Raw genomic sequence first — 13,635 nt, forward strand, 5'->3', positions numbered from 1 at the left:
CTTTGGCGAAAGCTTTGCCATTGCACTTGACATCTCAAAGGCTTTCGATCGAGTCTGGCATAAATCTTTAATTTCCAAACTGCCCTCCTACGGTTTCTATCCTTCTATCTGTACCTTCATTGGTAGCTTCCTTTCTGGTCGTTCTATAGCTGCTGTCGTAGGCAGCCATCGTTCTTCTCCTAGATCTATCAACAGTGGTGTTCCTCAGGGCTCTGTCCTATCACCAACTCTCTTCCTTTTATTCATCAATGATCTTCTAAGCTGTACATCTAACCCTATCCACTCATACGCTGATGACTCCACCCTTCACCTTTCCATTCGGTTCCCATAACGCCCATCTCAACAGTTACTTCAAGAAACAAGGGATGAGGCTATGGCACACCTAATGTCTGACTTGGCTCATATCTCTGACTGGGGTAAAAATAATATGGTTGTCTTTAATGCTTCTAAGACTCAGTTCTTACACCTATCAACCCGACAAAATCTTCCACAGGTATACCCACTAATGTTTAATAATATTCAGATTAATCCTGCATCATCCTTGAACATGCTGGGGGTTTCATTTACTCGGGACTTATCTTGGAAAGATCATATTACATCTCTTGTAAAATCTGCTTCCAAGAGATTGGGTGTGCTAAGCCGACTCAGCTCTTTCTTTACCCATGCACAATTGTTGACTATATAAATGTTTTTTATCCTCCGCTGTGTGGAGTACTACTCTCATGTGTGGGAGCCTCCCCACATACAGCTCTTCTCAATAGGGTGGAGTCAAAGGCTTTTCGTCTCATTAACTCTCCTCCTCTTACTGACTCCCTTCAACCTCTGTCTCTTCGCCGCACTGTTGCATCTTTATCTCTTTTCTATCGCTACTTTAATGGTCACTGCTCCACTGAACTGTCTGCTTGCATTCCTCCACCTCTCGACGGCGCGTAGCACCGTCTGGCAGCAAACTCTCATCCCTTTTCTGTCCAACTCTCTAATGCAAGAGTTAACCGTTACTCCCAGTCTTTCATTCATGCAACAGGTCAGCTCTGGAACTGTCTCCCTCTGTCTGTATTTCCTCCTGCCTATGATCTCCAGTCTTTCAAACGCAGTGTGTCCAGGCATCTCAAAATGATCGGATCTTGAATTTGGCTCTCTATTGTATTTTGTTTTTCTCTTGGAGGGAACTGTTACTGCGGGCTCATGGCCTTTGGTTCCTTCTTCCTCGCATAAAAAAAAAAAAAAAAAAAAAAAAAATGCAGATAAAGCAAAAGTGATGGTATCTAGGGCTGGGGGTGGTACTGTGCTGTCAAAGAGGAGGGAAAATGGCCATGTGCAATTTGTGACAATTGCACTGGAAGTAATTCCATCTTGTGCAGTGTTTGTGATAAGTGGGTACATAAGAGATGAAGTGGTATTAGAGGTAGAATGCGACATAATGCTGATTTCATGTGTGCTGAGTGTCGGAAGAGCATGTGGAGATTGTCAAGTGTGAAATGACTGATCTTGCTACTGAGTCTCTTGAGTGTGTGGAAGAGTTTTGTTGTCTGGGAGACATGTTATGTACTGGTGCATGACTAAAGTGAGGAATGGTTGGAAAAAGCTCAGGGAGCTGTTGCCTCTCCTGACACTGAGAGGGTTATCCCTCCATGCTAAAGGAGTGTAATGCTGTATGGTGGTGAGACCTAAGCAGTAAATGAAGACGATATTTGCAGGCTCAAATGTACAGAAATGACGATGATTAGGTGGATGTGGAGTGCATCACTGATTGCTAGGCCAGCGGGTTTAGGTTTATGATGGAAGAGTTGAGAGGTAGGATGGGTAGAGTGTATTGGTGTTGTGAGGAAGAGAGGTAGACCAAGATGGTTTGGACATGTGGAGAGGATGGTGGATGATAATTGGGTGCAGAATGTGAGAAGTGTTAATATTAGGGGTAGGGTTCTGAGAGGTAGACTGAAAAAGACTAGAGACGAGGTCATTGAGAGTGACCTCAGGGATAAGTGACTAAATAGGGAGGCTGCCAGAGATAAAGCAGCATGAAGTGCTACCATTAGGTGACCAAGGCCAGCTCATAGAAGCATGCTGGAGCCTTTAAAAACAAAACAAAACGATCCTATCCTATACTGCATCACCTGGAGCATAAGAGTCCAAGGCTAGGCTACTCAGTCCTTACATTTAAAGTAGCAATGACCAGCTGCTCATTCTGAGCAATACTGTGAGAGCAATTAATCCAAACCACTCCATGGATTTAAACCTTTATGAGGCATATCAAGTTGGATCACCATAATCCACAAGCCCATAAGGCGTCCATTTGCTGGTTATATGATTATCACCCCGCATATTGTTTAATCTGTATATGAATGGGGTTATAAAAGAGATACAGGTAACTCGCACGGAACACGATCTCACGGAACGCGCTCGCAATTATACACGGTAAGGGCTGGGATACATATAAGACAACGTAAGATTAAAAAACCATTATGAAAACTACAAATTAACGCAGGAGAGGCCTTTGAAAGATCAAATCCTCGAACGTCACCGCAGCGCGCGGTTTGTTTTGATTACATGACGATCTAGGCGGGAAATTATTCAGTGAGTGAGACATTCCCGAGTACAGTAGCACAGTATTTGTAAGTTAAATATTTACAGTACTGTACTGTTCTGGTAAGTTTATGTGCAACTTAAAGGACTATTAAATAACGTTAAAGCAAGAAATAAAGTCTTATAACCAGTTTACCTGATAGGCATCAGAATATTGCCTTTTTTATTTGTTCATTTTTTCCACAATACTGTACAGTATTTGTAAGTTAAATATTTACTGTTCTCGTATGTACTGTACTTGTAAGCACTTAAATAAAGTTAAATCATTAAATAAAGCCTTGTAACCAGTTAACCCGAATTATATGATTACCCATGATCGGCGTCGGAATATGTATTGCCTTTTTTGTTTGTTCGTTAAACTCTTACTGTACTGCTTTTCTACAGTAATGTATTTGTAAGTTAAATATTTACTGTTCTGGTATGTACTTGTAAGCAATTAAAGCATTAAATAAAGCCTTGTAACCAGTTAACATGATTTATATGATTACCCATGATCGGCGTCGGAATATTGCCTTTTTTGTTTGTTCGTTAAAGACTGATAATGAAAGAAAAATACATTTTTGTCTTGGTATCTTTATCTATTTGCTCAGGTTTGCTATAATGGTTTGGATCATTTGATGCAATGCAACTTGTAGAAAACTGTGAATAAACTTTCGGGAAGTGAACGAAAATCTGGGACATGAGACTGACCTTGACTTCACCCTCTCACGTATCATCTGTCAGTTCACCACCTGCTATCGTGATGAGTGGGTGTACGATTTTTTCGCTCGTGGCCATGCCTAACCACGCATAGGTACACCCATTATCTTGACCCAGACAGAAAATACAATCTTTTTCCTCCCTTGCAAAACACAAACAACCACCCTGTTTACGAGACAGCAATATATATTGCGAAAATAACAAGGTAAAATGATAAAGATGAACGTAAAATGACAGAGAAAGATGAACATGTTATGACGGAAGAAGTACGTTTTCCCCGTCTGTAAACGTATTTATTTCTGCTTTGTATCTGTATTCGTAATAATTAGACTTATTGTTAGTTCTGAAACTGCATTACGATTCTATTTTTAGCCATTCTCGTGGTGTGGGAGCTGGAAGTTGTGACACAACTTCCTTATTGCTAATCGGACTGACCCTCCACTTTATTCTCCCGTGGCAGAGTCTAGCCATGGAGGACGTGCAGTTTTCTCATTTAGGACTGAAAATTCAACTCTTTCGCTCCCTTTTCCAAGCATGGGCACAACGATAACGTAAAAAATAACTTGAAACTACCATAAATATATATCAAAAAGGTGAAAATGTATTCATAACATTTTTTTTTTTTTTCAGCCAATCTTAACAGATTATGTACTGAAATCATTCGATATCACAGTACTGCACTTCTAAGTTAAATATGTACTGTTCTGGTATGTACTTGTAAGTTAAAGCACTGGTACCAGTTAACCTGATTTATATGATTACCTATGATTGGCGTCGGAATGTTTCCTTGTGTTTACGTACAGTATTTGTGTGTTGAAGTTTTGCTCTGGAGTACTGTATTTGTGAGTTATAACATTAAATAAACCTTCTAACCACTTAAAGTGCTTTTAGTGATTACCAGTGACAGATAACAGCAAAACAACACATTTGGGGGGTCTAGGGAGCAAAATACAGAGTAGTTTAAATATACGTGATTTCGCACCTAACACGGCACGGTAGGAACGAAACCCACGTGTTCCGTGCGAGTTACCTGTATATGGTAAAGCAGTGGATGTTGGAGTGGCCCTAATGAGAGAGGGTAGTGTTTGGAAACTCCTTGTACTGCTGTTTGCAGATGATACTGTATTGTTAAGTGAAGACGAAGGGGAGCTGCAAGGCTTGGTGGATGAGTTTGGGAGAGTGTGTAAGAAATAGAATCTAAAGGTGAAGGTAGGGAAGGGTAAAGTTATGGTCTTCGAAAGAGGTGAAGTCAGTGAATGTGCAGTGAGGTTGGATGAGTAGGAAATGGAAAATTGAGAACATTTAAGTACTTGGGTAGTGTGATGAGTAAGGATGGAAGTTTGGAGGGTGAAGTGCTTGAAAGGTTACAACAAGGAAGAAAGGTTGCTGGTTCCTTGAAGGCAGTGATAAGAAACAGGGACGTGAGCATGGAAGTGAAAGAGTTATTACATGACAGTATTGTGATACCAACTCTTAACGTATGGAAGTCAAGCTTGGATGTTGTTGGAGGGACACAAGTCATGAGTGAATGCAGTGGAAATGAGTTATTTGACAGGAGCCTGTGGAGTCACATGGAGAGACAGACTGACAAATGAGGAAGTGAAGGAGCATTGTGGTGTGGATGCTGATGTGATAGGAAGCATTAGGAGAAACACGTTGAGGTGGTTTGGCCATGTGGAGAGGATGGAGAGTGAGAGACTGACGAGGAGAGTGTATGTGAGTGAGGTGGAGGGGGAGAGAGGGAGGGGAAGGCCAAGGATGAGATGGAGGGATGGAGTGGAGAGGTATATGAGAGAAGGGGGTGTGAACTGAAAGCAGAGCAGTGAAATGGCGGGGGACAGGGTGACGTGGAGGCGATTTGTTTGTGGCCTCCCCATATGGGATTAAGGCGTCTGGCAATAGATAGATAGATAGATAGACCTCACACATTATGTAGTTTTCCTAGTAACTGGCTCATCACTCCACACAGACATACTAACACATAGCACGAAATAAGGTGCTCAGATCATGAGTGCCCCCACCAACCAACATGATTATTTTTTATTAATTTAGCACCTACCCCACAAGTTCATTCAGCTGTGGAGTGACCCCCAAGTGTGGAAATAATATAATCTTCCTTAACCTCTATATAATTACTGTATAATTTTCTCACTTTAAACTTTGACAATGCATCACAATTTCATCCACTTAAGAAAGACCTGTTGTGGTAAAAGTCTTAGGTATCCTGTATTATTTATCTAAAGTGACTGGAGCAGACTACCAGTATCAAATCTTCAAAAATTAGCCTACAAAACTGGATGACTACTTGTACTTCCAGACTTTTCCATTGTCTCAATTTCTTACTTCATTTTGTTTTGCTTATAAAGGCTCCAACATGCTTGCTTGTGGCCTTGGTCACCTAGTGGCAGCTCACCATGCTGCTCAAACACTAGCAGCCTCTCTATTCAGTTTCTTACCCCTAGGTCATATTCTGACCTTGTCACAAATCTTTTTTGGTCTGCCTCTCATAACTCTATCATCAACATAAAAACACTTCTCACCCTCCACAATAAGCTGTCATCCTCTACCTTCTCCAGATGCCCAAACTATCACAATCTGCCCTTAAATATTTGTACTCTAATCCTTCTCCCTCCTCTAACAGATTAAAACAAACCAGACTAATGGAATCTGCTATAGCTGAATCAGCCAACTGAAATGGACCATGTCTAATATAACTGAAGGTAATGGAATCACACCAAACCTGATTTATGGAACACTACTGAACCATATCACCAGAATCATATCGTCATAAAGTTTCACTACAACAATCCAGCTCTCTACATATCAAGGTGTGAGACAGGAGTGTGTTATGGAGCAGTCAGCAAATTAGTAAAGGGGAAACAGTAAGCACTGGAAGTCAATGAAAAACAGAAGATAACATGCAAATTCTGTCATCATCATCATCATCATCATCATCCAGCCTCTTTCCCCATCTGCAAGTGGGGTAAGATAAGGTAGAAGAAAAAATATATATATACCATATATGGATGATGGGAGAACTAATCAACAGTATGCCCAAAGAAATGGACCACATTCTCATTCACACACCATCCAAGCCCTCAGAATCATGACTCAACCTCACACGCACTCCTTCTACACATGGGTTGATTGTTACCCATCAGACAATCAACCTGTCAAATGGAAAGTTTAAAAAAAAAAAGGGGGGGGGGGGATGCCAAATCCTTGCCTTGCACTCCTCCACACAAAGTTCATCCAATTTGTTTAGCTAAGGATGCTGTTTGATGGAAGTGCTTTACAAGGCACATACACACAAATAGTTGAGATAAAATGTGATGAACTGCATGGTGAAGATACACAGCCTACTGGTGGGATGCTTGTGCAAGATTTCCAAAAACATTTAGGTTGCAGATTCACTACAAACACATCATCATCATTAGAAACATAATACAGTACAAAGCTTTCTGCAACAATCAAATTATTTTATACACCTGAACTTACTGCTGGCATCCACTTGTGATTTAATCTCAGTTTGTTTTTCTGTGATCTTGTCCCTGAACAGGTCTGCCAGTTTCCTCTGTGGTGCTGCATCTTTGTTCATAAAATGTTCCAAAATTTTCTTGTCTTCTTCAGCTAAGCTCTGAAACATACACTGCATGTTAGTATTCATTCAACCTATCACAGTCCATTTCTCAGGTACGAGATAGGTATCATACACACAGTAAAAATATACATATATTACAGTACAGTAATCTCTTTAAGACCCAGACACCCAAGACCCAGACACCCCAAGTCCCAGACATATTGGCTTTGGGTCCATTACTCCAAGTCTCGGATTATTCCCTAAGATATCTCGACATCTGGGACACACACACACACACACACACACACACACACACACACACACACACACACAAAGCCGATGTGTGTTCATCCCTACTCTAAATTTGCCACACTGTGACGAACAGCTGTGTTTTGGTGCATAGTTCTGGCAACATCTGTCAAGGCTCCCCTGCATTCTCCCCACTTCCCACCTGCCTACCGTCATGATTGCACGCTCGTCGCCATGGCTGCCCACGTCCTCGCTTTTGTGGTAGTGCCCTACCTGCTGCAGGCCCTGCTGCCACTAGACCACATGGGAATTTACAGTGTTGTGCAGTGTTAAGAAATTAGAAATCAGAGTGCAAAGGATTAAGTACAGAGTGCAACACTAGCACATTGCAACTAGCATGGCGCAAGTAAGAACAGAATGTGCAGTATTAAAAAATTATAATTCACAGTGCAAAAGATTAAGTGCAGCGCAACACTGGATTACCGTATGTGCTTCAAGTGCACCTTCACCACTGTCAGAGCCATAGAGAAGGCAGGTTAATCTTCAAGACGGCCACGGACGTGTCATAAGTACCCTGTACACTGCTAAATATATTCCTTACTCACTTCTAATTTTTCATTCTCTGGTTCCTTTTTATTTATTTAATGGTTTCCGTCCCTTATTTGTGTGACTAGGATCTTAAATAGGTGCTGTGCATGTCTGGTAGGGAGTTATGTAGGTGGCTTTCAGAGTTAGGCTGGGTTGGGGTCTATAAGTACCTGTCCAGGGCCATTTTTCCCAAGTCACAGACAAGACCAAGTCCTGGACGTTGCTTGAGCTCTATTACGTCGGATCTTGGAGGAACTACTGTATATCATTACATAACGGTCCGATATGTTTCATACTAAACAATCCACCTGTTATCAGTAAGGCTGGTAAATACAAATGTGTGCATAATGCCAAACTGGACTACTGTACTACCATGGGAGTGACAAGGAGTCAAGGCCCAGTAGCTGGCCTTGCCTAACACTCCCAGACGGGGAACTCAACCACATTTACCAAACGGTTTAAGTCCAGGCTGAGACTACTATTCATACATATTTCCTATACACAGCACATCCTCTTTGGTGCTATCTCTTCTTTTTCCCTGCATATCACCCTGTAAAAGGACCAGGGCTGGCACTAATTAAATCGAACTATTTAATCACGTGATTTAACTAGGTATTTTTTTTTTTTTTTTTTTTTTTTTTGTCCTAAAAAAAATTGATTTTTTTTTCTTTATCTAAAAGTTAACCAAAATAAAATCTGAAGGTTTATAAAAGTTGTGTATAACTTTGTGTTGGCAGTCATTTATTCAGATACTTAAGCTTTACGTTAGTAGATTTTAGAGAATGGTGCAATCAGAAATTGCTACACTGAATGACAGAAAAAATATTTTTACATTTGTGTAACTAAGCACTGAAATTATTTGTACATCTGAAATAATGAGGCATAAATCAAAAACCAAACCCATAAGACTAGGTAAGCTATGCTTGGTCACTTAAGGCCATGTCATAATAATATCAGCTTAAGATTTTTCTGTGTAGTAATATAATCAGCTCTGGAATATGCTGTCTTGATTACCATTGGCAACTCAGCCTTAATCATTAGTGTACAGACAGGACTTGAACAGTATGTATCTGGATTCTGGGCAGTGGCTTTCAGCCTGAACCATCTGTGGACAGACAGGACATGAAGTTAAAGTATTCAGTATATTGTTTTTGAAATATTAGCAATATAATAACAGAAAAATCAAATAAATAAATAAAAAATCAAACTGAATAAATATATATTTTTTTTTATTAAAATAAAAAAATAAAAAAATTACCAACCCTGGAAAGGACCCTGTTCCAACCCTTGCATGGCACTGTCTGCCAAAAGGAGGCATCTGCTTGCTTGGGATCAATGAGTCTAGTCAGCCAAACAGACCAGGGTAGAGAAACAACTGTTGAATCATGCTTTAGAGAATTCATGGACACAGCAAAGGTATATATATTTTAATCCTGTATCAAATATAAAACTTTTATCAAGCCTATCATTCAGAGTATCAGCTTGTTTCATGCAAGAGTTGTAAACATGCAAATGTACAACCTGTATTTTCTCTGACTAATGCTCGATTATTTTATTCAGCTGATGGGAAGGAGGCAGTAGCACCAGCTGATCAAGGTTGTACTCCTGAGGGGAATGGGAATGCTGGTGATAGGGAGTGCTGGAGCTCCAGTTTCACTAGGTACCTGACCATCCTCCTCTGCTGACCTTTTCAGTGTGACACTAACACGGAGAGTAGACCAGCATACCCTCCCACAAACTTCTAACTATCTCATACATTAACTACATGCGCTTTACATATCCATACAACGTACTCCACTACACCACAGGGTTGACGCCAGCAAGGGCATCAGGCCAGAAGTCCCCACTACCTAGTGGTGGACCTTTTGAGGGGAGGTGTGACGAGGGCTCCGCTAGCGTAGATCGCGGGGCCGAGGTGAGATGGGGATCGAACCAGGGCAATGCAGTTCCCAGGCTAACGCTTCCACCCAATAGAGAGGAGCCTGATCCTGGGAGTAGCACCCCAGGAGGCTGTCCTATCAATGGGTGTATAATGGAGGGGCATTTACAGTGCCAGGGCGCACCTGAAGGGTGTCCCTGTAGCTGTCCTGGCATGGTGTCGTGAGGCCACTACCACAGCCACTGGTCAAGGATGGTGGGCTAGGGGTCCCAGATCCATTGCCTGGACCTGGGACTGTGCAGTGGGTGGGGCCTGTGGCATGTATCCCTTTTATTATTTGTACTGATTATGACTAAGTTAAAGAATGAAAATCAAAGCAAGCCTAAGGACACTAAATCACCCAGGGGGTTAGAGTGGCATCATGGAATGTGGGAGGTTTGAGGGGTAGAGCAGGGGAAGAGGTTGAGACATTGAGTAGGAGGTGGGTGGACATTGGATGTGTGCAAAAAGTCCGGTATAGGGGTAAATCAGTCAGAAGATTGCTGGGAGTGATTGTTATTATAAGCTGTTTTGGCAGGGTAGGACAGATGGATATGGTGGCCTGGGAGTGTTGGTTCGGGAGAAATAGGTGAAATATGTCATGAATGTTATACGAGTAAGTGGATAACAATAGTGAATATTTTATTTGATGGGAAAATGTTTGCATTTATATTGGCGTATGCTCAACAGGCAGGCCTGGATGAGGTAGAGTTGGACAGATTTTGGGATGGCTTAACCCCTAAAGACTGCAGTTATTTCAGGCTAGGTACCTCCTACAACAATTCAGGGGTGTTTTGTCAACTTTCACCAAAGGCAAATTGATTGTGTTCTGGCTAAAGAGGAAGAATTTACACACCTGACAACATAATCTGCACCCCTGTAGGCCTAATGGTTACCGCAAAATCGCGCATCAAAGTTTAAAAAGTTTATAACAGTTATTACCCCTCGAAAACACTGTAAACGGTGAACATTTTGACAACTACATATTTTTCTTATTGAAACAGGTCATTTCAAAGTGTTCTGTCACACCAACCATGAAAACAGGTGTATGTAGGTGTGGGGAGATATAGTAGGCTGTGGGGAGTAGGCCTATACACCCACCACAAATTGACTTAGGACCTACATACAGAGTTGCTATGGGAGAGTACTCTGTCTTTGCTTTGTGTTTCCACCTTTACCATGTAAATTTTGGGGGCAAGAAGTAACTGGCAACTCCTCTTGTGTTGGCGGGAGGTGGTGAAACACTCAGCACATCAGTGCTTGCCCAGAAGCAAGAGTGGGAGTATATGTTCCCATCGCTCCGAGCTTGCACCTCCCTCTTTCTTCGTATGCATTATTGTTTGCCCTGTTATTTTCCTAGAGTCAAGTTGTCATGCCTGGAAAATACTGCTCAAGGGATCAGAGGGTCCGTATCACTGTACTGAGGCAGGATAATGTCCCTATCAACACGATTTGTGAACATACTGGATGCGCTAAGTTGACGGTCATGAAGATTCTTGCTGCAGAGTTTGGCCTGCCACCTGATGTCATACTAAAGCACAAGCATGGTCGTGGAAAGAAGTGGACGACTTTGAGGTGCAGATACGCTTCTGAAGAGGGAAGTAATCAAGGATCCTCAAATGACAGCAGCAGAATTGAAGAGAATGCATCCCAAGCTGTTACAAGACGTCTCAATTTGAACTATCCAACACCGCTTGCAGAAGGAGCTTGGTTTGCCAAGCCGCACCAAAGCCAAGAAACTGCTTCTCACTGACCGCATGAAGAAGCAGCGCATTCAGTTTGCCGAAAGTATGCACACTCGACATCAGATGAGTGGAGAAAAGTTATGTTTTCCGATGAAAGCACATTTCAAGTGTTCCACGTGCGTTCTGCCAAGGTTCGTCGCCCTGCCTCCCGTAGGCAATATGACCCTGCTTACACGGTGCCGACTGTTAAGCACCCACAATCAGTAATGGTATGGGGGTGTTTCTCAGGTGAAATGGGAAGAGGAGGCATCTACTTACTTCCTAAGAACTTGATGATGAATGGTGGCTGGTGCATTCAAGTTCTGAACGATCATTTGTTAAACTTTTTTGTTATTCCGGGATGCGACTTTTTCATGCACAATTCAGCTCCATGTCACAAGTCAAGAAAGATGACAAAATGGCTTCAGGATAGTCGGATTGAGGTCCTCAACTGGCCTGGCAACAGTCTGGATCTAATTCTGATAGAAAACTGCTGGGCAAAGATGAAGAAAATCATGGCAGAGAAGAAGACACCCAACCTGGACAACCTCAAGACTGAACTGACAAATGTTTGGTGCAAAGAAATGTCCTTAGATTACTTTAGAGATCTAAGTGATTCCATGCCAAAATGCATCCAACTGGTCCCGAAAAACAAGGGAAACATGATTTCATATTAATAAATGGCATTTCATGAACAAACACTGTGATATATTATGATTTCTGTGTTTTTTAATACCTTGTGGGGGGGCATCCTAAGTCAATTTGTGGTAGCTGTAGGTACGGGGGTTGGAAAAATAACCAACTTTTCGCATGAAAAGAAAGCACTTCAGTGTGTACTTAACATCTTGGCAGCCTGATACTTCTCCTGGGTCTGTAAGGGGATGGGAAGGTAGTGAGGGACAAGGAGAGAGGGATGGGAAGGGGTTCACGGGGAACACAAGGCTAGAGGGTGGGAGGAGAGGTGAGAGTGGGTGTGAAGGGACACAGGTGGTGGTGGGAGGAGAGATGTTGGTGCATGGAGGGGTGGGAGGGTGATGGGGGAAGAGGAGGGAGTGAGGGAGTGGGGTAGAGGGTGGCACTGACACGGCCCAGACAGGAAGTGCCTCCCCACCGCGCAGGTTGGTTCGGGGGTGAGTTCTCATAGGCCTGAAGCCATGTACGTCATAATTGGGGCGGAGGAAGCACTCCACAGTTTTTACAAGCCCCTCTCAATTGATGCGATTAGGCATCTTGGCATAAAATTCTCATTGCAACAACTGATGCGATTAGGCTTTTAGGGGTTTATACATGTAGTAAGTGGTATGGGGGATGATGAGAGTAGTTTTGGAAGGGGACTTAAATGGTGATTTAGGTGAAGCAGCTCAAGGATATGAAGGGGTACATGGGGGATGTGCATATAATACAACAAATGAGGAAAGGGAAAGGATACCAGAGTTTCGTAAGGCAATGAACATGATTGTGTGCGAAACAAATTTAAGGAAAGGAGAGTGTAGGTTGATTACATATGAGTCAGGGGTAAACAGCAGCCACATAGACTACTTCCTGGTCAGGAGGACTGATAGGAAGTTAATGAGGGATGTTAACGTTATAGGGAGTGAGGAGTGCGTCCAGCAACACAAGTTATTGATATGTGACATGGTGCTTAATGAGCAGGTGATGAAAAAGAGGACCTATGCAACTAGAAGGAAAATATGGATGCTGAAAAAACAAGAAAAAATGGATGCCTTCTATAGGGAGATAAGGAGAATGGTTGCTGAACAGGGGGACACTGGCAGAAGTGTTAATGAAATGTACAGAGCCCTCGAGAGCAACCTCTTCAGAGTTATTGATTCAGTACGTGGATGGACAAGAGGCCCATGAAGACATAAAGTAGCTTAGTGGTGGGATGAGGGTGTACAAGCTGCAGTTACAGAGAAAAGAAGAGATTTCCGGGAATGGAAGACAGCTGGCAAATGGTTGAAATAATTGGCTGTCAAGTGCAAGGCTAAAAAAGTGGTTTAAAGGGCGAAGTCTTGGTCAAAGAGACTTTTACTTGATAACCTAAATCATGTGGAAAGGAAGAATATGATATTTAAGGTGGGAAATCAGATGAAGAGGGAGAATAGGAATATCATAGGTGAGAAGTGTGTGAAGAATGATAAAGGAGGGGTAGTGGTGAATAGTGGGGATATTAAGGATGCATGGACAGACCATTACAGCCAGTTGTTGAATGTTTGGCCTTTGGCCTTTGATTGACACTGCTACTGTGAGCAGGGAAATAGGCAGGATGAAGGTGGAGAAGACAGAAGGTGTGT

At 42.3% G+C, this 13,635-nt stretch overlaps 1 protein-coding gene across 2 annotated transcripts in view; it reads right to left on the reverse strand.

The window, feature by feature from the left end:
- Positions 1-13,635, reverse strand: part of bys (Bystin) — a 152,677-nt gene that overhangs the window by 80,971 nt on the left and 58,071 nt on the right. For both annotated transcript variants that reach the window (XM_080278382.1, XM_080278384.1), the window contains exon 5: positions 6,781-6,919. In XM_080278382.1, coding sequence (XP_080134508.1) covers positions 6,781-6,919 — 139 coding nt within the window. The remainder of the gene's footprint in view (positions 1-6,780; positions 6,920-13,635) is intronic.

Source organism: Coenobita brevimanus, chromosome 73 (genome assembly GCF_032717465.1).
Source record: "Coenobita brevimanus isolate Jiangsu-jjx chromosome 73, ASM3271746v2, whole genome shotgun sequence".
NCBI lineage: Eukaryota > Metazoa > Arthropoda > Malacostraca > Decapoda > Coenobitidae > Coenobita > Coenobita brevimanus.